The sequence below is a fragment of the Erythrolamprus reginae genome, chromosome 11 (genome assembly GCF_031021105.1).
Source record: "Erythrolamprus reginae isolate rEryReg1 chromosome 11, rEryReg1.hap1, whole genome shotgun sequence".
Taxonomy (NCBI): Eukaryota; Metazoa; Chordata; class Lepidosauria; order Squamata; family Dipsadidae; genus Erythrolamprus; species Erythrolamprus reginae.
The window spans coordinates 10,311,946-10,337,341 of NC_091960.1; the positions used below are offsets into that span (position 1 = coordinate 10,311,946).

Here is a 25,396-nt window from a genome sequence, read left to right on the forward strand (position 1 = left end):
AAATCATCTGCTACAACGTCCTTCCTGTTAACGACCACTTCAGCTTCAACCACAACAACACACTAGCACACAACAGATTTAAAGTAAACCACTCCAAACTTGACTGCAGGAAATACCACTTTAGTAACTGAGTAGTTAATGCATGGAACTCACTACCTGACTCTGTAGTATCATCACCTAACCCCCAAAACGTTACCCTTAGACTATCTACTATTGACCACTCCCAATTCCTAAGAGGTCAGTAAGGGGCGTGCATAAGTGCACCAGCGTGCCTACCATCCCCTGTTCTAATGTTTCTCTCTTACTAGTATCATGTATATAAACATTGTTATATTTTTGTATATCACCAATACGTATTTGACTAAATAAAATAAAATAATATAAAATAAATAGATGTTTCCAGATTTGGGGGTCACAGTTTTCAGAGCTGACAATGCATCTGTCAGGCTGAAACAAAACAGGTTTGGCTTCAGGCAGGCATTACTGGCAGACTTGGTTAGCAGAGGCCAGGTTCTGTAGCTTAGATTTAGATTTATTGGATTTATATGCCGCCGCTCTCCGCAAACTCGGGGCGGCTTACAACAAAGTAAAAACAATACATAATAACAAATCCAATACCCACCAATCCAATTACCATTTTAAGCTAAAAAATTCATAAAAAACAACCCCAAAATATTAAAAAAACAAGCACACAATCAATCTAACACCAAAACAACATGGGCAAGGGGGAGATGTTTCAGTTCCCCCATGCCTGACGGCGGAGGTGGGTTTTAAGGAGTTTGCGAAAGGCAAGGAGGGTAGGGGCAATCCTAATCTCAGGGGGGAGCTGGTTCCAGAGGGTCGGAGCCGCCACAGAGAAGGCTCTTCCCCTGGGTCCCGCCAGACGACATTGTTTAGTCGACGGGACCCGGAGAAGGCCAACTCTGTGGGACCACTTGCTGAACAGTGAGGATGAGAGACAGGTCAGGCTGCAGAGATATACACCCAAAAGTGTTCAGACACTCAAATGAGCTCAACTTTACAGTTTGAGGAGTACAGGCAATCCTGGACTTATGACCATTATACAGCCTGTCCAGCACGATCATAAGTTATGATGGTCATACAGTAGAAGATCACCCACATATCCCAACCAATTTTTACAACCTTTTGTTTGCAGTGATTGTTAAGCAATTGTTCATTGTGAAAAAAGAAATGCCATTAGAGGGCAAAAGTGGTCCATAATGATTCGCTTAACCCCCCGCCCCCCAAAAAGGTCCTAAAATCTTGGTCAGGTAACTGGGATGCTTCAAGTGACTTTAAATAGAGGCCACTTGTTGAGGGCACAAAAGGAAGTAACCTAGATGGCAGCCATAAGAAGTTCAGAACTGTGCTGTAAGGGAGGGATCTGGAAGAGACTGGTCATAAGTTGAGGACTGTCCTTGTCATGTATCCTTATATCTTTCACGTCACTATTGTTTTTAGTTTCAAGATTTAACAATATTTACACCTCTCTTTTAGTTTTAATTTTCATCCACATTTCAGTTATTTACACATCTCTTTGTTTATCCATGTATGTAAATCGTATTTCACTTTATTTTTTACATTCCAACCAGTTGTACCAACTCGTCCAGATTTTAATAAAATCTGTTTCTTCTTTATCTTTTATTTGCATAGTTAATCTGTTCATTTCTGCGCATTGTTGCAAGACAGGAAGTATTTCTCCCCTCTTCTTCTTCTAGGAAAAGGTCCTTACTGAAATACTTCCCTGCCCTCCCTGTCTGGACTGACACATCTTTCGCATGACTGTGATCAAGTCTGCAACTCTTCCTCCTCTCTCCAAGATAATTCCCACTACAGACACAGCTTGACAATAGGAGCCGTTGGCTTGAGTTGGTGGCCTTGGCAGGATTTAGTCTGTTCAAGTGGGTCTCCATTCACCATGTTCCTTTTCGGCTTTCTCAACAGTGGCACCGCCTCTCCCCGCACGACCCCCAGCAACTCCCCATCCTTGAGAAAACGTCTCTTGCAACTGCCTGCTCGACCGGCTCCAGAGCCATCTTCGGAGACCATGGTGGAAAAGAGCACCGATAACCCTGGCGAACGGGGCCCTCTGACGGCCACCCCTCAAGGCAACCCGGTCAACTACCCGCTCAGTGGGCGCAGCTTTATCCGCAACAACAAGGTATGGTTGGGGGAAAGAACCGGAGACATGTAAAATGGTGCCTTTTTTCAAGATCGTTTCTGTTGAGCTGGTTATTTGTTTGTTTGTTTGTTTATTTGTTTGTTTATTTGTTTATTTTCTTTCTTTCTTTCTTTCTTTCTTTCTTACTTACTTACTTACTTACTTACTTACTTACTTACTTACTTACTTACTTACTTACTTACTTACTTATTTGATTTTTATGCCGCCCTTCTCCTTAGACTCAGGGCGGCTTACAACATGTTAGCAATAGCACTTTTTTTAAAAACAGAGCCAGCCTATTGCCCCCACAATCCGGGTCCTCATTTTACCCACCTCGGAAGGATGGAAGGCTGAGTCAACCTTGAGCCGGTGATGAGATTTGAACCGCTGACCTTCAGCTCTACAAGTCAGCTTCAGGGGCCTGCAGTACAGCCCATGTTTCACCAACACTCCACAGTCTGCATTGGTTGCCGATCAGTTTCCGGTCACAATTCAAAGTGTTGGTTATGACCTATAAAGCCCTTCATGGCATCGGGCCAGAATATCTCCGGGACCGCCTTCTGCCACACGAATCCTAGCGACCGATTAGGTCCCACAGAGTTGGCCTTCTCCGGGTCCCGTCGACTAAACAATGCCGTTTGGTGGGACCCAGGGAAAGAACCTTCTCTGTAGCGGCCCCGACCCTCTGGAACCAGCTCCCTCCAGAGATTATAACTGCCCCCACCCTCCTCGCCTTTCGTAAACTCCTTAAAACCCACCTTTGCCGTCAGGCATGGGGGAATTGAAACATTTCCCCCGGGCCTATACAATTTATGCATGGTATGCTTGTGTGTATGTTTGCTTTTAATAATGGGGCTTTTAGTGTTTCTTTTAAATTATTAGATTTGTTATATATTGTTTATTATTGCTGTGAGCCACCCCGAGTCTACGGATAGGGGCGGAATAAATAAATAAATAAATGAGTGAGTGAGTGAGTGAGTGAGTGAGTGAGTGAGTGAGTGAGTAAGTAAGTAAGTAAGTAAGTAAGAGGTCACTTGTAGACTCTCCCAACAGGTCCTTGGAAAGTAGCTCTGTTGAGCAAGTTTGGATTCTGAGCTCAGTATAGCAAGAGTCATTGGGTAACTGAGTCCAATATATACACGTAGTCCAGAAAAGCTGTCCAGGAATCAAACAGGCACAGAATGAACACACAAAGCACAGAACTGGGTATGTTGTTCCAGCAGCACTCAAGTCCTTGGGGTGAGGTTAAATAGCCAATGACGGTGCAACCCTTCAGGAGAAGTGATGTTGCTTCCTCCTAAGTAGTCTATTTCTTGATAGAACAGTTAGTCAGTGGAACAGCTTGCCTCCAGAAGTTGTGAATGCTCCATCACTGGAGGTTTTTAAGAAGAGATTGGACAACCCTATGAGACTAGACTTTCAATCCTGGGCCTAGAAAGTTTAGAACTAAGACGCCTTAAACAAGATCTAAGTATTGCCCACAAGATCACATGCTGCAACGTCCTGCCTGTCGGCGACTACTTCAGCTTCAACCACAACGACACAAGAGCACACAACAGATTTAAACTTAATATTAACCGCTCCAAACTTGACTGTAAAAAATAGGACTTCAGTAACCGAGTTGTCGAAGCGTGGAACTCATTACCGGACTCCATAGTGTCATCCCCAAACCCCAACATTTTACCCTTAGATTATCTACGGTTGACCTATCCAGATTCCTAAGAGGTCAGTAAGGGGCGAGTACAAGTGCACTAGAGTGCCTTCCGTCCCCTGTCCTATTGCTCTCCTATATCTCCTATACCTTTCCTCTATTCCTATATCTCTTCTTCTATTCTTTCATTGATATGTTCTATTCCTATATCTTCTTTTCTATTCTTTCATAGATATATTTTACTATGAGTATCTCCTCTATAACCTTCATCATGTATTTTACTATGTGTATATAGATATTGTGTGTCCAATCACACTTGGCCAATAAAAAAATTCTATTCTATTCTATTCTATTCTATTCTATATACCCACTAAAACCCTCATTGTGTATTGGACAAAATAAATAAATAATAAACAAACAAACAAACAAACAAACAAACAAACAAACAAACAAATAACCCTTTGTCTGAAATGGCACAGTGAACCTATGGGGGGTGCGATGAGTACCAAACAAACAAACAAACAAACAAACAAACAACCCTTTGTCTGAAATGGCACAGTGAACCTATGGGGGGTGCGATGAGTACCAAAAATGAGGAGTATTGAACAACTTTTTCCCATAAGAAATAGTGTAGTTAGCCACTACATAAGAAATGTAGTTTCCCTTAAGAAATAATGTAGTGAGTCACAAGGCAGAAGACCATGACAAGTTCTAGCTTGTGCGTTGAGTACGCCAAAGAAACGATGAGTACCAGGACAAAATTTTCACGGCAAGACACATTGAGTGCCAAATTTGTTTAGCAACTCAGTTGTTAAGCAAAACGGTCACTGAGTGAAACTGCACTGGTCTTCCTTCAGCTTTCCTGTGCTTTGCACATCTGCAAAACTTACAAATGCAAAGATTGTTTTCAAAGTTACTTTTTCCATCACCGATCTAACCGAACTCTCCAGTCATAAAATTAATAAATTCACTACTTTGTTTAAGCCAGTTTTGCCGAATCAGTCAGGTTTCAAAACAACTTTGGATATGTGTCCTTCCTGCAAAGAATTCTAACTTTTCTTTTCCTTTCTCTTTTTTTCCAGAAAATGCAAAGCTGGTACAGTGTAAGTAGACAAAGATATTCTTGTCTTTTTGTCCTAACCTGCCTTTTATATGTACAGTCACTCAAAGCAGTGAATAAACCTAATATTCCTTCATCTTCCTATTTTCCCCACAACATTCCTGTGAGGTGGGCTGGGTTGAGAATGAAGGAGTGACCCAAAGCCACCTAACTTCACCTCTAACATCTCCTGGTTTCTATATCAGCACCTTCACCATTATATCAAGTTGACTATTTAATATTCTTTTTATGTCAGGGGATTAAGAACAAAAGCTGTCAGAAGCATAAAGTATTTCCTTAAAAGCAGAAGGATGAGAATTCACCGAAGAGATATATTGTGTTCCCTCGATTTTCACGGGGGATGTGTTCCGAGACCGCCCGCGAAAGTTGAATTTCCGTGAAGTAGAGATGCGGAAGTAAAAACACCATTTTTGGCTATGGACAGTATCACAAGCCTTCCCTTAACACTTTAAACCCCTAAATTACCATTTCCCATTCCCTTAACAACAATTTACTCACCATTATTACTGGTACTCACCATTGAATAAGACACTTAGTGATCCTGATATTTATAAACATAATTATTTATTAACATTTTTTTTTTTGCTATTTATTTGCAAAAATTATTAGTTTGGCGATGATGTATGATGTCATCGGGCGGGAAAAACTGTGGTATAAAAAAAAACGCGAAGTATTTTTTTAATTAATATTTTTTGAAAAACCGTGGTATAGGCCATTCGCGAAGTTTGAACCCGCGAAAATCGAGGGAACACTGTATCCCCAAATCCATCTGAGTTTCTAACTTGAAGATCTTTCTAGGGGAGCCCTGTGACAGTATGTCCTTTATTTTAAAGGGTAGCCCTTTATTTTAGGAAGATGGCCTTTATTTATTTCTTCTTAAACATTTTTTTATTTTTATTGCCATACATTTTCACATATTCATTATCTCATTTCTCATTTCATTCTTTTGCAAGATCTTTACAAATACAGTGATACCTTGTCTTACAAACTTAATTGGTTCTGGGACGAGGTTCTTAAGGTGAAAAGTTTGTAAGACGAAACAATGTTTCCCATAGGAATCAATGGAAAAGCGATTAATGCGTGCAAGCCCAAAATTCACCCCTTTTGTCAGCCGAAGCACCCATTTTTGCACTGCTGGGATTCCCCTGAGGTTCCCCTCCATAGGAAACCCCACCTCTGGACTTCTGGGTTTTTGCGATGCTGCAGGGGAATCCCAGCAGGGGAATCCCAGCATCGCAAAAACAAGCGCTTCGCTGGCAACGGAAGTCCGGAGGTGGGGTTTCCCATGGAGGGGAGCCTCAGGAATCCCAGCAGCACAAAAACAAGCGCTTCGCTGGCAACGGAAGTCCGGAGGTTGGGTTTCCCATGGAGGGGAGCCTCAGGGGAATCCCAGCAGCACAAAGCACAAAAACGGGTGCTTCACTGGCAATGGGAGTCTGGAGGCGGGGCATCCCAGCGGCGGTGGTGGGTTTGTAAGGTGAAAATAGTTTGTAAGAAGAGGCAAAAAAATCTTAAACCCCGGGTTTGTATCTCGAAAAGTTTGTATGATGAGGCATTTGTAAGATGAAGTATCACTGTATATTCTATATTTATCTTACTGCTAAAGGTTGCTTATTTTACCATCCTCCCTCTCTATCTCATACAGCCCTTCTTCCTTTCTTTTTTCTTCCCTTCCTCTTATTTATTTATTTATTTATTTATTTATTTATTTATTTATTTATTTATTTATTTATTTTTGGATTTGGATTTGGATTTGGATTTGGATTTGGATTTGGATTTGGATTTGGATTTGGATTTGGATTTGGATTTGGATTTGGATTTGGATTTGGATTTGGATTTGGATTTGGATTTGGATGCCACCCCTCTCCGCAGACTCGGGGCGGCTCACAACAAAGTGAAAAACAATTCATAACAAATCTAAATTTCTACTAAAAACATTTAAAAAACCCCATTTTCTAAACACACATACATACACACATACCATTCATAAATTGTATATCCTTTTTCTAAACCTATATCCCCTCCCTCTCTCCTTCTCCTCTTCCCTACTTCCACTCCTCCCTTCTCTGTTTACTCTCTTCTCCCCTCTTCTCTTTCTTCCTCCTCTTTTTTCTTCTAACTTGCCTGCCTCTTTCCTTTGCTGTGTTTTCTCCATTTTATTGGGATGCTATTCCAGCAACCTTGAATTCTTTTACACAATCTCACATTTTTTCATAATTTATTCCATATAAATTCCTTTAATCTATATATTTTTTATTTTTTAATCTTTATGTGTTTTATCTTTATGTGTTTATTTTTTATCTTGATGTGTTTTATCTTTATGTGTATATTTTTTTTAATCTTTATGTCTTTATTTTTAACTTTGTGTGGTTATTTTTTATCTTTAGATTTTAACTTTAAATAGACTTCTAATTTAAAATTTTCTTTCTATTCCTCTTCCCACTCACCTCATCTCTTTTGAGCGATACATCTGGGTTATATCATTCATTTATATTTAAATTTTATTATTTATATTCCTTTTGTAACCATCTATAGCAGGGGTCCCCAACCACCGGGCCACGGACCAGTACCGGGCCGCGGGGCATGTTGCACCGGTCCGTGGAGTCAGCAGCTGCCGGCCCTCATGCCACCACCCCCTCCCTCCAGCGCTTCGCCTCCCGCCGGGCAAGAGGCCTCGGGAGGCAGGTTCTGCCGGCCACAGGACGATGGACAGAGGGGCGGGAAGGACCGAGAGGCTCAAGCCTCTTTTGGCTTCTGCCGCGGGGCGCTTTTGCGTTTTTGGCTGGGGGGAGGCAGGAGGGCCAGCCTGACCCCCTGTCTCCAGCGCTTAGCCCCCGCTGGGCAAGAGGGCTTGGGAGGCAGGTTCTGCCGGCCACAGGGCGATGGCGGGAAAGAGGGGCGGGGAGGACCAGCACCCCCATGCTTAATCCCGCCCCCAACCACACCCCTTTCCGCCCCCACCGGGCCATAGAAAGATTGTCTTGCTGAAACTGGTCCCTGGTGGAAAAAATGTTGGGGACCACTGATCTATAGAACTTCCCCCAAGTCTTGTAATACAATGAATCCTGTTTATCTTTTAAAAGTAAATAGCCTTTAGATTTCTTTTATTTAATTATTCACTTTCTCAGTTTTGCTGTTAGTGATTTTTTTTGGATAAAGTAAAATTATGAACCTTAAAAAAAACCTTATGAACCTCTTTCAGATTTGCCTCACTTTCAGGTTTGATCTTTAATCCCCCCCTGAATAAAATATAGTCCCTTTATCTGTAGAGGTCAGTAGAATTAATTTTAGTTGAATCCCAAATGTTGTTACTTTCCTTTGCATGTTTACCCAGAAACTGGATTTATTGCTGCTTATCATAGTTGCCTGAAAGAAATACAACTCCGCATTTCAATGGCCGGTTTTTTTGCAAGATAAGGCAAGGGGGAAAAAGAATTTGTTTCCTTACTAGATTCCCACTAAGATTTAGTGGCAATCCTAAGCGAATTGCTTGGCAACGCTTTTATTTTAAGTTAACTTCCGTGCTCTTGACATTTGTTGAAACCAGAAAGGAGTTGAGAAATTCTTCTTTTATTTCTGCTGGTGAGGAATTTATAAAGTTACCTTTTGTCTTCAGTCTAGAACTGAAACAGACCGTGGTAAATTGCATTTGGGATTGGAAGACTAGCTTTGAAGAACCGTTGCTCTGTACCTCTGAAAGGGGGTCCTGCCATTTGTAGCTCGGAGTTTGGTTGCGAAGTCAGTGCTTAGGTGTTTATTTTGGAAATTCGTCCTGGCGTCTGGTCAAATGATCCCCAAGGCAGCTTGCAGATTGTTTATATTAAATGACGAGAAAGTGTTGCATGATGGAGTTTTTTTTTTTTTTTTTTAAACGAAAGTGTCAAAGGATTTTTAAATAAACTACAGTGGAACCCCGACATAAGAGCTGCTCTACTTAAGAGCAACTCGAGATAAGAGCTGGGAGGGGAGAGATATTTTTGTTCTACTTACAAGCCCAAATTCGAGATACAAGCGCCAAGGAGCTGTCTCCTGAAGCCAAACGCTAACTTCCGCGTTCGGCTTCAGGAGACAGCTGCAAAGCGGCGCGCGTGTTTTAAAAGGTTGCAGCCGGCCTGGGGGGCTCGGGGGGGTGCTTGCAGCTTTCTTTCTTGCTCTTTTTCTTTCTCTCTTTTACCTTCCCTTCCTCTATTTCTTCTTTTCTTTCTCCTTCCCACCTTCTTCCCTCCCTCCCTTCACTCATTCCTCTCTTACTCTCCCCTTTCATAAGTTTCCTTGCTTCCTTCCTCTGTTCCTGTCCCTTCCCCCTTTCTTTCTTTCTTTCTTTCTTTCTTTCTTTCTTTCTTTCTTGCTCTTTTTCTTTCTCTCTTTTACCTTCCCTTCCTCTATTTCTTCTTTTCTTTCTCCTTCCCACCTTCTTCCCTCCCTCCCTCCCTTCACTCATTCCTCTCTTACTCTTCCCTTTCGTAAGTTTCCTTGCTTCCTTCCTCTGTTCCTGTCCCTTCCCTCTTTCCTTCCTTCCTTCCCACCCTCCGTCCATTCATTCACCCATTCCTCTCTTGATCGCTTAAAGCCGGTCCCTGGTGCAAAAAGGGTTGGGGACCTCTGTCCTACAGGATTGGGTGGCAGAGAAGTTGAACATATGTAAATTTAAAAGTTTAAGAAAGTTTACAAGTTAAGTGAAAGAAACTTCATTATTCATTTATATGTACATGTACATTTCTTCATTAAAAACATGTCTTTCTGCATAATTTAGACTAACTTTGTGAGTTTTTTGAGGGCTGGAACCAATTAAAATTATTTACATTAATTCCTATGGGGAAAAGTCGTTCGAGATAAGAGCTGCTCGACTTAAGAGCCCAGGTCCGGAACGAATTAAACTCGTATCTCGAGGTACCACTGTAATCTGAAGCTGGAGAGAAACACCAAGAGACAGCCTTTGTCTAGCGAAAGTTTGCAGGCACGATGGTGACAAAACAGCTATTTGGTGAATGATCTCTTGCACTGACAAATTTTCGTAGGTCTGTAAAGCGAAGAAACGATGGGGAAAAAAACCCCAATTACAGGTAGTCCTCGACTTACGACAGTTCATTTAGTGACTGTTCAAAGTTACAGAGGTGTTGGGAAAAAGTGACTTAGGGCCGTTTTTCACACTTAGGAACGTTGTAACACCCCCAAATGAAACAAACACAATGTTAAAAAGTTTATGTAGTTTATGTTTATGTCGTTATTTATGTTTATGTAGTTGCCCTACTTGGACTGGAAGTCACTGCTCACAGTCACTCATTTTATTTATTATTTATTTATTTATTTATTTATTACTTAGATTTGTATGCCGCCCCTCTCCGAAGACTCGGGGCGGCTCACAACACGTGGAAACAAATCATAAATAATCTAACAAATTTAAAATTAAAAGATTTAAAAGACCCCATATACTAACACACATACACACAAGCATACCATATATAAATTAAACATGCCCAGGGGAAGATGTTTCAGTTCCCCCATGCCTGACGGCAAAGGTGGGTTTTAAGGAGTTTACGGAAGGCAGGAAGAGTAGGGGCAGTTCTAATCTCCGGGGGGAGTTGGTTCCAGAGGGCCGGTGCCACCACAGAGAAGGCTCTTCCCCTGGGGCCCGCCAACCGACATTGTTTAGTTGATGGGACCCGGAGAAGGCCGGGTCCCATCGGTCGCTGGGATTCGTGCGGCAGGAGGCGGTCTCGGAGATATTCTGGTCCAATGCCATGAAGGGCTTTAAAGGTCATAACCAACACTCATGTCCTCATCACATCGAGGCTCGACTACTGTAACGCTCTCTACATGGGGCTACCTTTGAAGAGTGTTCGGAAACTTCAGATTGTGCAGAATGCAGCTGCAAGAGCTATCGTGGGCTTCCCTAGGTATGCCCATGTTACACCAACACTCCGCAGTCTGCATTGGTTGCCGATCGGTTTCCAGTCACAATTCAAAGGGTTGGTTATGACCTATAAAGCCCTTCATGGCACCAGACCAGAATATCTGCGAGACCGCCTTCTGCCGCACGAATCCCAGTGACCAATTAGGTCCCACAGAGTTGGCCTTCTCCGGGTCCCATCGACTAAACAATGTCATCTGGTGGGCCCCAGAGGAAGAGCCTTCTCTGTGGTGGCCCTGGCCCTCTGGAACCAACTCCCCCCAGAGATTAGGATTGCCCTCATCCTCCTTGCCTTTTGTAAACTTCTTAAAACCCACCTCTGCCATCAGGCATGGGGGAACTGAGACATCTCCCCCTTGCCTTTGTAGTTTTATGTATGGTATGTTTGTACGTATGCTTTTTAAATAATGGAGTTTCTAGGTTTTAAATGTTAAATTGTTATTTTAGACTTTTAATATTAGATTTTTTATTGTATATTGTTTTATCACTGTTGTGAGCCGCCCCAAGTCTGCGGAGAGGGGAGGCATACAAATCTAATAAGTAATAATAATAATAATAATAATAATAATAATAATAATAATAATAACAACCTAGCATGTCTAAATTATATTAATCAAATATCTTGCTGGATAACCATTTGTCTGAAGTGTTGTAGGGTTTCCTGTCTAAGTATGGGGTTGGACTAGAAGACCTCCAAGGTCCCTTCCAACTCTGTTGTTATTGTTGTTGCTATTATTATTTTATTCACAGAAAACAATAACACACAGTAAACAAGATTGATATGCTGGATTTCGTATCACAATATCACAAGTCGAACACTTCCCAAACATCTAGGACTGTATTAGTTGCCATATTCTTTACATTTATTGTTTATTTAAATATTTTCATTTTCCTGTTATTGGTTTTCATGTTGTGAATAGAAGCAATGGAAACTGCAGTTTAATGTTTCCAAATGTAAAATAATGCACTTGGGGAAAAGGAATCCTCAATCTGAGTATTGTATTGGCAGTTCTGTGTTAGCAAATACTTCAAAAGAAAAGGATTTAGGGGTAGTGATTTCTGACAGTCTCAAAATGGGTGAACAGTGCAGTCAGGCGGTAGGGAAAGCAAGTAGGATGCTTGGCTGCATAGCTAGAGGTATAACAAGCAGGAAGAGGGAGATTGTGATCCCGCTATATAGAATGCTGGTGAGACCACATTTGGAATACTGTGTTCAGTTCTGGAGACCTCACCTACAAAAAGATATTGACAAAATTGAACGGGTCCAAAGACGGGCTACAAGAATGGTGGAAGGTCTTAAGCATAAAACGTATCAGGAAAGACTTCATGAACTCAATCTGTATAGTCTGGAGGACAGAAGGAAAAGGGGGGACATGATCGAAACATTTAAATATATTAAAGGGTTAAATAAGGTCCAGGAGGGAAGTGTTTTTAATAGGAAAGTATACACAAGAACAAGGGGACACAATCTGAAGTTAGTTGGGGGAAAGATCAAGAGCAACATGAGAAAATATTATTTCACTGAAAGAGTAGTAGATCCTTGGAACAAACTTCCAGCAGATGTGGTAGATAAATCCACAGTAACTGAATTTAAACATACCTGGGATAAACATATATCCATCCTAAGATAAAATACAGAAAATAGTATAAGGGCAGACTCGATGGGCCATGAGGTCTTTTTCTGCCGTCAGACTTCTATGTTTCTATGTATGATGCCTGCAGATCCAAGTATGGTGGCCTTTTGCAACGGACAGATTGTGATTTTGTCATTGTTTATTGTTTTCAAATTCTGGCTGAGGTCAATGTGCCGATTACCACTGAGACCACCTGTACTGGTTTATGTCAGAGTCGTTGTAGTTCGATTTTAAGATCCTGATATTGGCTAAGTTTTCCTTGTTGTTTATCTTCAATTTGATTATCACGTGGTGATATCAATGATCCACACTTTTTTCTTTTCCACAATTGTGGAGGTTTGGTGTATTGTCTTCCAAAACCTTGTCAGTTTGAATTTGAGTATTTTAGCATGTTTGTTTGAGTATTTTGGTATGTTTGTTTGTTTGTTCTTGTTGTTGTTGTTATTATCATCATCACCATCACCATCATCATCATCATCATCATTATTATTAGATAGAATAGAATAGAATAGAATAGAATTTTATTGTCCAAGAGTGATTGGACACACAAGGAATTTGTCTTGGTGCATATGCTCTCAACGTACATAAAATAAAATATATATTTGTCAAGAATCATGTGGTACAACACTTAATGATTGTCATAGGAGTCAAATAAGCAATGAAGAAGCAATATTAATAAAAATCTTAGGATATACGCAACAAGTTACAGTCATACAGTCAACATGGGAGGAAATGGGTGATAGGAATGATGAAAAAACTAGTAGAATAGAAGTGGAGATTTAGTAGAAAGTCTGACAGTTTTGAGGGAATTATTTGTTTAGTAGAGTGATGGCGTTCGGGAAAAAACTGTTCTTGTGTCTAGTTGTCTTGGTGTGCAGTACTCTGTAGCGACGTTTTGAGGGTAGGAGTTGAAACAATTTGTGTCCAGGATGTGAGGGGTCAGTAAATATTTTACCCGCCCTCTTTTTGGCTCGTGCAGTATACAGGTCCTCAATGGAAGGCAGGCTGGCAGCAATTGTTTTTTCTGCAATTCTGATTCTCCTCTGAAGTCTGTGTCGGTCCTGTTGGGTTGCAGCACCAAACCAGACAGTTATAGAGGTGCAGATGACAGACTCAATTCCGAAGGCATGTCAGGCCTCCTAATGTTTGGAAATTGAAAGTTGAAAAAATTAATGGTTGCACTATCCCGGCAGTAGTGTGTTCTACAACTTGTTACTACTGGTTCATGCATGCGTGTGCGCAACACTTCTGCATATGCGCAGAAGCATCCCGGTGAGTGGGCGAAGCCTCTTGGTGCCAGCGCTACTGGTTTGTAGGACCAGGCCGAACTGGGAGCAACCCAGTGCCCCAGGGTCACGTGATCTCCTTTTGTGATCTTCTGACAAGCAAAGTCAACAGGGGAGCCAGATTGACTTAACAATTGTGTAATTTCTACGGAAAGGGGCGGCATACAAATCTAATAAATAATAATAATAATAATAAATAATAACTGTGGTGATTCACTTAACAACCGTGGCAGGAATGGTTGTAAAATGGGGCAAAACTCACTTAACAAAGGTCTCACTTAGCAACAGAAGTTTTGGGCTTAATTATGATCCCAAGTCAAGGATTATCTATATAAGCACATTCGTGGTTTCATTTATTGACGGTTTTCCTTAAGGACTTACTTGCCAGTCCCAATTGTGGTCACTAACTATAAAATAGCCATTGGATCGTTCACTTAATGGCCACTTAGCAATAGCATTTAGATTTATCTACCACTTCAGAGTGCTTTTACCGCCCTCTCTAAGTAGTTTACAGAATCAGCCTATTGCCCCCAACAATCTGGGTCCTCATTTTACCCACCTTGGAAGGATGGAAGGCTGAGTCAACCTTGAACCGGTGGTGAGATTTGAACTGCTGAACTACAGCTAGCAGTCAGCTGAGGTAGCCTTCACACTTCACAACGGCCACAACTCATTTTATGACCCTTTATAAATATATGGTTGTAAAATCAAGCTCAGCTATGTGGTGCCTCAACTTAACACTGCAATAACTGAGGACTAGAATTCCAGGCTGGTTATGACTGCAATCCTATTTTTTTTTATTGGTTATATCATCTTTATAGCCTCCATTTCAGCAATGTAAGAAAACATGTGACTTTCTTCCCATTGCTTGTGTGAAGGGGTAGACAGGGGGAGAAGATGGGTCTGATTCAAGGTCGTTCAACAAGGTTCATAGCCGAGTTGAGGATTTGAACTCAAAATAAGGTGTCTTTGTATATATATGCGCCACCTTCATTCTTTTAAAAGCAAGACAAGATATACATTTAACTATTATTATTATAATAATTATTATTATAATAATTATAATAATTATAATAATTATAATAATAATAATAATTATAATAATTATAATAATAATAATAATTATAATAATTATAATAATTATAATAATAATAATAATAATTATTATAATAATTATAATAATAATTATAATAATTATAATTATTATAATAATTATAATAATTATAATTACGTATTATAATAATTATAATAATAATAATAATAATAATAATAATAATTATTATTATTATTGTCAGTACAACACAGCAAACAAGATCACTATGCTGGATTTCGTATTTCATCACCAGTTGGGCGCTTCCCAAGCACCTAGGACTGCGTGATGTAGTGGCAAATTATGTTTGCCGATCCCAGTAAAGTGGCCTTTTGCAATTGACAGATGGAGATTTTGTCAATTCCGATGGTTTCCAAATGTCCGCTGAGATCCTTTGGTACTGCGCCCAGCGTGCCAAGTACCACTGGGACCACTTTCACTGGCTTATGCCAGAGTCGTTGCAGCTCGATTTTTAGATCTTCGTATTTCACTAATTTCTCTAGCTGCTTCTCCTCAATTCTGCTGTCTCCTGGGATTGCGATGTCAAAGATCCATACTTTCTTTTTCTCCACGATCACAATATCTGGTGTGTTATGCTTCAGAATTCGGTCAGTCTGAAGTCGGAAGTCCCACAGTAGTTTTGCTTGATTATTATTATTATTATTATTATTATTATTATTATTATTATTATTATTATTATTATTATTTAGATTTGTATGCCGCCCCTCTCCGAAGACTCGGGGCGGCTCACAACAGTAATAAAAACAATATAGCAGTGGAACAAATCTAATATTAAAAAACATATAAAACCCTATCATTATTTAAAAAAACCAACCAACACATTCATACCAAACATAAAACAAAGTATAAAAAAGCCTGGGGGAAAGGTGTCTCAACTCCCCCATGCCTGGCGGTATAAGTGAGTCTTGAGTAGTTAACGAAAGACAGGGAGGGTGGGAGCAGTTCTAATCTCCGGGGGGAGTTGGTTCCAGATGGCCGGGGCCGCCACAGAGAAGGCTCTTCCCCTGGGTCCCGCCAAACAACATTGTTTAGTCGACGGGACCCGGAGAAGGCCAACTCTGTGGGACCTTATCTGTTGCTGGGATAAGTGTTTATTTCGGAAGTCAAATCCAGCAGGTTCTGACAGATTCTGATAGCGGAAATTTTGAATAGTTCGGAGAACCAGCACCTCTAGATAGCCCTAGGAGTGGAGTGGGAATGGAGATTTTGCAATATCCTTCCCCCAAGAGTGGGGAGGGAATGGGGATTTTGCAGTATTTTTCCCCTGCCACACCCACCAAGCCCAGAGAATCAGTAGTTTTAAAAAAAATGGATTTCACCACATTTCATCTGCAAACGAATGCTCTGGGTTCTGCAATGGAGCCTGCCCATTAGGGTCAAAGGTCACGACAATCATAAAACAGGTCAGCCATACGACTTAACCCAATTTTTTGGGGGACCTTTTTTTTTGTGGTGGTCATTAAGCAAAAGCCATGGTCGTAAAACGAACCCATTGTTTGCTACAGGATTTTTTTTGACAAAACTTTAAAATAAATGGTGTTTTTTTTAGCAAAGACATTGCAAAACACAGGTAGCTCACTGCGGAATTGCAAACTGCCATAAATGTGGATTAGTTGCCAAGTATCCGAAAGGCACTCAGGTGATCAATGTGGGGTTGGTGTGGGGTTGGTGTGTGTGTGTGTGTGTGTGTGTTTGAACTGGCTGTGAGAACTTTGGAACCTGATCAAGAGTCACCTTGGCAAGGTCTGTCATAGTTGATCTCCGGGGCCGCCTTCTGCCGCACGAATCCCAGCGACCAGTTAGGTCCCACAGAATGGGCCTTCTCCGGGTCCCGTCAACTAAACAATGTCGTTTGGCGCGACCCAGGGGAAGAGCCTTCTCTGTGGCAGCCCCAGTCCTCTGGAACCAACTCTCCCCAGATATTAGAGTTGCCCCCACCCTCCTTGCCTTTCGTAAGCTCTTAAAAACCCACCTCTGTCGTCAGGCATGGGGGAATTGAAATATTCCCTTCCCCTAGGCTTATAAAATTTATGTATGGCATGACTGTATGTATGACTGATCTCTTAAATTGGGGTTTTTAGATTTTTTTTAATATTAGATTTGTTTACGTTGTCTTTTTACCGTTGTTAGAATTGCCCCCACCCTCCTTGCCGTTCGTAAGCTCCTTAAAACCCACCTCTGTCATCAGGCATGGGGGAACTGAGATATTCTTTCCCCCTAGGCTTCTACAATTTATGTATGGTATGTTTGTATGTATGATTGATTTTTAAAATAAGGGTTTTTAGCTGTTTTAGTATTGGATTGTCGCATGTTGTTTTTACCATTGTTGTTAGCCGCCCCGAGTCTACGGAGAGGGGCGGCATACAAATCCAATAAGTAAGTAAGTAAGTAAGTAAGTAAGTAAGTAAGTAAGTAAGTAAGTAAGTAAGTAAGTAAATAAATAAGCAAGCTTCAAAGGATAACTAAACAACTGGTTATAATTTGAAGACTACCTGTACCCTGCAGGGGTGATGGACTCCCCATCTCTGGAGATTTTTCACAACCACGTTTTGGAGAAAGTTGAATAATTATTTTTCCAACACGTTGCAGAAGGTTAGATTGGATAATCCTTGTGGTCCTTTCCAACTTTACAAATTTTACGGTTTTGTTCTTTTTTGCTTGTTTGAGATCCTGATTTGGTTCTTCACAATATTTGGCTATAGATGTCCCCGGAAGGTCCTTGGAGGGCAGTGAAAAACGGCAGAATATAAACAGGCAGAAGAGTAAATAAACCATTGCTGGCTAGCCCAGGTTTGATTTGGAGCAGAGGTCAATCCTCACATCTGTCTCTGTGACTATAGTTATAAGCATCTCAATTCTACATTGGATGTGTTCACAAAGCATGCCAAGTTTTAGTATTTATACAAATGAAAGAGAAATATTAAGAAAGATTTTGGACTGTGCTGAAATGAACACTTACTTTTAAGCTTAAAGATAAGGATGATTGGGCTTATTATAAAATTATTATGTCAGTACAACACAGCAAACAAGACCACTATGCTGGATTTCGTATTTCATCACCAGTTGGGCGCTTCCCAAGCACCTAGGACTGCGTGATGTAGCGGCGAATTATGTTTGCCGATCCCAGTAAAGCGGCCTTTTGCAATTGACAGATGGAGATTTTGTCAATTCCGATGGTTTTCAAATGTCCACTGAGATCCTTTGGCACTGCGCCCAGCGTGCCAAGTACCAATGGGACCACTTTCACTGGCTTATGCCAGAGTCGTTGCAGCTCGATTTTTAGATCTTCATATTTCACTAATTTCTCTAGCTGCTTCTCCTCAATTCTGCTGTCTCCTGGGATTGCGATGTCGATGATCCATACTTTCTTTTTCTCCACGATCACAATGTCTGGTGTGTTATGCTTCAGAATTCGGTCAGTCTGAAGTCGGAAGTCCCACTGTAGTTTTGCTTGCTCATTTTAGATGGTAAAAACCCAGATGATGGAAAAAGAAATGGAGGTAGTATTGAATATTAATGTGACACAAACTTAAGGTAGTTTATGATTTATATTATTTTTAAATAAATTCTATTCTTATTTGCTAATTAGTTTAATTGTTGGAGTGATGAAATTGTTTTTCCAATATATAAGAAAATTATACACACACATACTGTTAGGCATTGAAGTGATATTTTTTTATTCTTATAGTCTAAATAATTTTATTGTTTACTAGCTTAAATGTTGGAGGGATGAAGTTATGATTCTTGAATGAAAAAAGAAAGCTAAGATGCTCCCTTAAGTGTTTATTAGATAAGAAAATTATATATATATATTTGTTTTCGTAGATTTTCACAGGTATATGTATGTAGATTGTTGTGAGTTCGGGTTTTTCCCTGTGTAATATTTTGAGTGTCTTTGTGACGTTTTGGCGAAATCACATTCTCAAATCACCATACTCAAAGCAGCACGAAGCCACCCGTATAAGTTTCAGAGATTTCTGGTGATGTTTCGATGAGGTCCCATTCGTCATCTTCAGGCTGGTGTTTCTGTCCTTGTTCTAGGGCGAACACAGCACAAGGACAACAGCACCAGCCTGAAGATGACGAGAGGAACCTCGTCGAAAAGTCACCAGAAATCTCTGAAACTTATATGGGTGGCTTCGTGCTGCTTTGAGTATGGTGTTAGCCCTAGAACAAGGACAGAAACACCAGCCTGAAGATGACGAGGGGGACCTCGTCGAAACGTCGCCAGAAATTTCCAAATCCTACATGGGAAGAAACCCAAATATACCAAGACTGTCATACCTGTACCCGTGAAAATCTACGAAAACATATATATGTGGCTAGCTGATGAGGCCAGAACAAGGCCGAAATGGTACCATCCTAGTCTCCCTTAATTTTAAAATTTCAGCTAAAAACATTTGACACAAACATATATACAGTGGAACCCCGACATAAGAGCTGCTCTACTTACGAGCAACTCGAGATAAGAGCTGGGAGGGGAGAGATATTTTTGTTCTACTTACAAGCCCAAATTCGAGATACGAGCGCCAAGGAGCTGTCTCCTGAAGCCGAACGCTAACTTCCGCGTTCGGCTTCAGGAGACAGCTGCGAAGCGGCACGCGTGTTTTAAAAGGTTGCAGCCGGCCTGGGGGGCTCGGGGGTGCTTGCAGCCGGCCTGGGGGGCTTGCCAGCACCCCCCCGAGCCCCCCAGGCCGGCTGCAACCTTTTAAAACACGCGTGCGGCTTCGCAGCTGTCTCCTGAAGCTGAACGCGGAAGTTAGCTCTTTTTCTTTCTCTCTTTTACCTTCCCTTCCTCTATTTCTTCTTTTCTTTCTCCTTCCCACCTTCTTCCCTCCCTCCCTCCCTCCACTCATTCCTCTCTTACTCTCCCCTTTCATAAGTTTCCTTGCTTCCTTCCTCTGTTCCTGTCCCTTCCCTCTTTCCTTCCTTCCTTCCCACCCTCCGTCCATTCATTCACCCATTCCTCTCTTGATCGCTTAAAGCCGGTCCCTGGTGCAAAAAGGGTTGGGGACCTCTGTCCTACAGGATTGGGTGGCAGAGAAGTTGAACATATGTAAATTTAAAAGTTTAAGAAAGTTTACAAGTTAAGTGAAAGAAACTTCATTATTCATTTATATGTACATGTACATTTCTTCATTAAAAACTTGTCTTTCTGCATAATTTAGACTAACTTTGTGAGTTTTTTGAGGGCTGGAACCAATTAAAATTATTTACATTAATTCCTATGGGGAAAAGTCGTTCGAGATAAGAGCTGCTCGACTTAAGAGCCCAGGTCCGGAACGAATTAAACTCGTATCTCGAGGTACCACTGTGTGTGTATATATATATATATATTATATATATATATATATATATATATATACACACACACACACACACACACACAGAAACAAACAAAAACACACACATTGTTGGAGATTGATATTGTGTTTTTTATCAGTATGTTTTACTTTAAGGTGGAAAAAATGTAAAAAAAATATACCCAAAAGTTTTAGTACTTATCAGTTTTAGCAGTTTACCATTTGTGGTCCGCCCCCTCAATTTATGGCTCAGTGCATTGAACAGAGTCGAAGGTTTCATTTAGGAATCCGGTTAAGTGGCTTGTGTGAATGCATCCATTGGCATTCCAGGCATGTTCAGGACTCTTTTTCTCATCCACCCCGCTTAGTGGCAGCCTCCCTTCCAATGTCTGGGATTTTTCCCCCCTTTTTTCTGAAAGACAGGACTCTTCACCAAGAGGACAGATTATGCTTCTGCTGTTTTCCTTGGCTGGGCAAAACTTCCGTCCGTGGGCAGGAAATGGTTAAGTGCAGCCTGACACCCATTTCTCCACCTCCCCCCTTTGTTTCCTGTAAGCAACACCCAGGCGCCCTCAGCCAATGGCCGGGTAGCGTAACTGGAGCTCTCCTTGGAGGGGGGGGGGCTCCAGTTGTGCCTTTCAGGGCTCCTGGAAAAAAAAAACTTTCCAGCCCCCCCTTTCTCTTCCCTTTTCTGAGGATCACCAGTTTCTGCCCAGTTGTCTTTGTTTCCCACCCCTCTCTGCCAACAGAACCGAACCTGCAACGCAACTTTTCTTTCATCTCCAAAGGTCCCTTTAGGGAGCCAAAATTTCCCTCCCGGCTTTTTCTTTTTTCCAAAACTTTTTAACTCTTCTTTGGATTCTGGTCTTTTGAATTTTGCACACTCTGGCCTGTCCCACCTTTGTTTTTTTCCCTCTCCCACCCTTAAAAACCTGGGCTGAGCCTGCAGGCATCCTGATCGCTATCTTTCTGGTGTCGCTGGCAGTGAGACGTTTTTTCCCCCCTAGTTGGTTCGTCCGTCCTTCCCTTCCCCTCCCCGCCAGCTGCAAGAGCTCCCCTCCTCTTTGTCCAAAACTATCAGGATGTGGTCTGAAACCCTTTGCCTTCTGCATCATGGCTGCTCTTGCTCGCTATGACAAAACTAGGTTTGACTCGCGTGCTGCTGGCGGCTGTTTCATCCAGACAAAGTAAGAGATACAGATCGATCCTTCCTTCCTTCCTTCCTTCCTTCCTTCCTTCCTTCCTTCCTTCCTTCCTTCCTTCCTTCCTCCCTTCCTCCCTCCCTCCCTCCCTTCCTATAATAGTGGGTATACAGCATAATTTTGTATTATTATAAATTTTGTATTTGTTCATTTATTTTGTCATGTCTATGTAGTGTATATTGGAGGTGATGACCCTTTGAAAGCTGTATGCGACGACATGTCATTTTAATGTATGCCAATTAGTGTACATTCAAAGTGACAATATTCTATCTATCTGTCCATTCAAAGTGACAATAAAGTTTTCTTTCTTTTCTTTCTTTCTTTTTTCTTTTTTTCTTTCTTTCTTTCTCTCTTTCTTTCTTTCTTTCCTCCCTCTGCTATCTCCCTCTCCTTCCTTCCTCCCTTCCTTCCTCCCTCCCTCCCTCGTTCCCTCCCTCCCTCCCTTCTTATCTATAATATATGTGGGTATACAGCATAATTTTGTATTATTTGTTTGTTTGTTTATCATGTTAATGTAGTGTGTATTGGAAGGGGTGACCCTTTGAGAGCTGTATGCAACAAAATCTATCTATCATCCCTCCCTCCCTCCTTCCCTCCCTTCTTATCTACAATCTGAAGTTAGTTGGGGAAAAGATCAAAGGCAACATGAGAAAATATTATTTTACTGAAAGAGTAGTAGATCCTTGGAACAAACTTCCAGCAGACGTGGTTGGTAAATCCACAGTAACTGAATTTAAACATGCCTGGGATAAACATAGATCCATTGTAAGATAAAATACAGGAAATAGTATAAGGGCAGACTAGATGGACCATGAGGTCTTTTTCTGCCATCAGTCTTCTATGTTTCTATGTTTCTAATATATGTGGGTATACTGCATAATTTTGTATTATTTATTAATTTGTTTGTTTGTTTATTTATTTATTGTGTTAATGTAGTGTGTATTGGAAGTGGTGACCCTTTGAGAGCTGTATTCAACAAAATCTATCTATCTATCTATCTATCTATCTATCCATCCATCCATCCATCCATCCATCCATCCATCCATCCATCCATCATGTTTCCTCTCTCTGCTACCTCCCTCTCCTTCCTTCCTTCCTTGCTTCCTCCCTCCTTCTCCCTCTCCACGTCTCTGTCATCTCTCTCCCCACCCTTTCATTCACAAATCTTCTGGTGTTTCTCCTTCATTTCACCATCAATTCCACAAATGGGTAACATATATACTGTATAGCCTTCCTCCCCTAAAATGTGGATCTTTGGTATAATTACAGGGCTAATAATGGGGAATGTACTTTTTATGTGCTTGGGGAAGGGAGGGAGGGAGGAAGGAAGGAAACAATTTTATTAGGCTACAAATGAAAAACATTCCGTGGAAATGGATGAGATGTGGTCCAGTAGCAAAAGTGTTGAATTAGGACCAAGGAGATCCAGGTACGAGCCCATCTCTTGGCCCTGGGTGACTTTGGGCCAATCCCTCTCTCTCTCTCTTGGGCCAAGAACCAGTGTGGGAGAATGGTGAGGATGCTGGATGTAGAGTGAGAAGATCTAGATTCAAATCCAGGTTCTTGAACCATGGAAGCTCCTGGGGGAACTTGGGTTGAGTGCCCTCCAAACCCAACAGCCACAGTGGAGTAATGGAGAAGATGTGGGACTAGGAATGGAGAGAATCACATTCTAGTTCAGTGATGGCGAATTTATGGCACGGGCACCACAGGTAGCACGCGAGCCATTGCCCTAGCTCAGCTCCAACCTGCATGTGTGTGCCGGCCATCTGATTTTTGGCTCACACAGAGGCTCTGGGAGGGCGTTTGTGGCTTCCAGGGGGGATGGGGGGGAGGGCATTTTTATCCTCCCCCAGTTCCAGGGAAGCTTTTGGAGCCCGGGAAGAGTGAAACACCAGCCTACTAGGCCCACCAGAAGTTGGGAAACAGGTCATTTCCAGCCTCCAGAGGGCTTCTAGTCTAGGGGGTAGGGGAAGTTGTTTTCGCCCTCCCCAGGCATTGAATTATGGGTGTGGGCACTCGTGCATGGGCGATAGCATGCGTGCACTGAAAAAAAGGTTTGCCATCCCTGTTCTGGTGGAGAACTTTGGGCCAGTCTCTTCTCGTCAACCCTATCTTCATTTCTAGTTTGTTGGGAAAAATAGGGAGAATGCTATCTATGCACTTTTATGCTTCTAAACTCAAGGCAAGATATAAATCTAACAAGTAACAAGGGATTGAGGCAGCTACCCGGTTCACAATTCACACCCTTGATTTTGTTCCTTACCTCTCTTTTTCTCTCCTTGAGATAATCAGTCCCTGTTCCACTTATTCCACAGATAATCAGCTGTTGAGTTCACACCACCATATAAACAGACCAAATAAAGAGATAACATTAGCGCAGTGTGTTAACTTTGGTTAATAGGGGTTTTGTTTTGGTTTTGTGGCTTAACTTATGTTATGAATTCGACCTGTGTATTGTACAGAATCCAGGAAATGAGTTAGTTAGTTTAGTTACCAGCCTCAGAATTTTGTGTGAATTTAGCAAAAACAATACAGTACAAGAAAGCTATTTTCAGATCTCCATTACCAAACTCTGTGGGCAGTCTTTTAAAAATTATTATTATACAATTTGTTATTATTTTATGTTCTGCCGGCGTGTCTCAACCGCCCGTAATTACAGGGTAATTAGTCCAGGAAGACACACACCACACAATAAAAGGAAAACCCAAAAGTTTTTATAAACAGAAAAACAGAAACAGAAACAGCTCTTTTTAAATGTCAAAGGGATTTTCTGGTACACACAAGGCACAGGTTAAATGCAGTCCAATTGCTCACCCAATAACTGGGAAATTGAGTCCAATTCTAAAGTCCAGAGAGTCCACACACACAATCCTGAAGAGCAAAAACCACGATCTTGACGAAACAATGAATCAGATAAACTGCCATGAGGCTAAAACACCAGGCTGCACTTTTATCTGTAGCACTAATTACAGCAGCCTCACCCAACCACAGGTGGCCTCATTTTCTCTTGTAATAATCCTTCAGTTGTTGTCTCCTATGCATCACTCTACATATGCGTGGATGTGTCATTAATTCTTGTTCAGAATCCAGGGATGATACAGATGACTGATCTCCTCCTGGGCTGTCTGCCAAATTCCCCTCTTTCCTGTCACTCACACTTTCTTGGTCAGAGGAGACTTCGTCGGCAGATTCTACTGGGAGCAAAACAGGCCTGCGGCATGTGGATGTCTCCCCCACATCCACCTCCACATTGCTTGGGGCAGGAGCTGGGCCAGAGCTAACCACAACATTTTATAATGTAGCATAGAAAGAGAATTCAAGTTCTGGACTCCGAATAGAGGCGTGGGTTCATATCCCACCTCTGACACAATCCTTAAGCACACAATTGTGTTTACCATCCCTGTCCTGCTGTTCTATTGTCTTCTATCATTTCACCATTTCACTTTTCTAATGTTTTATTTATACAAATTACCATACTATAATTGTCTGACAAATATAAATAAATAAAATAAATAAATAAATAAATAAATAAATACCAAAGAAAGTAGTAGGGAAATTTGGGAAGGGAAAAGGGAAATGGATAGAGGGGGAGAGGAATTAAAAAATAAAGCCATTGACATCCAACTCCTTTGGTTCAGTAGAATAAGGCATTAACATCTAACCTCCGCTTTATTACTTTTGCATAATAATGTAAACTAGCTGTTTCTATAACAACCAATCTATCTAATCAGTAAAGCCCCAAACCAAAGTTTTAGAAGGTGGGGAGATTAATATATTTTTAAAAGTAATAACAGACACAATCTCATTCTTTTGCAAATCTTTATCTTCTTGGTGAAAACGTTGCTGTCAGACCCGGCTAGCAAATTTCTTTCCTAGAACTTACCATGTTTCTCTGAAAATAAGACCTATCCTGAAAATAAGACCTACCATGTTTTTTCTCCGTTCACCTAATTTATTTTACTTATTTATTTATTTATTTATTTTATTTATTTGCTTGCTTGCTTGCTTGCTTGC

The 25,396-nt window shown here is 41.3% G+C and overlaps 1 protein-coding gene across 3 annotated transcripts in view; it reads left to right on the forward strand.

Moving 5' to 3' along the window:
* GRAMD1A (GRAM domain containing 1A) overlaps positions 1-25,396 on the forward strand; it is a 100,670-nt gene that overhangs the window by 24,672 nt on the left and 50,602 nt on the right. For 2 of the 3 annotated variants that reach the window (XM_070763977.1, XM_070763974.1), the window contains exons 2-3: positions 1,945-2,161; positions 4,895-4,915. In XM_070763977.1, the coding sequence (XP_070620078.1) occupies positions 1,945-2,161; positions 4,895-4,915 (238 nt within the window). Of the gene's footprint in view, positions 1-1,944; positions 2,162-4,894; positions 4,916-21,274; positions 21,365-25,396 lie in introns of those variants that run through there. The other variant, XM_070763976.1, reaches the window with a different exon arrangement.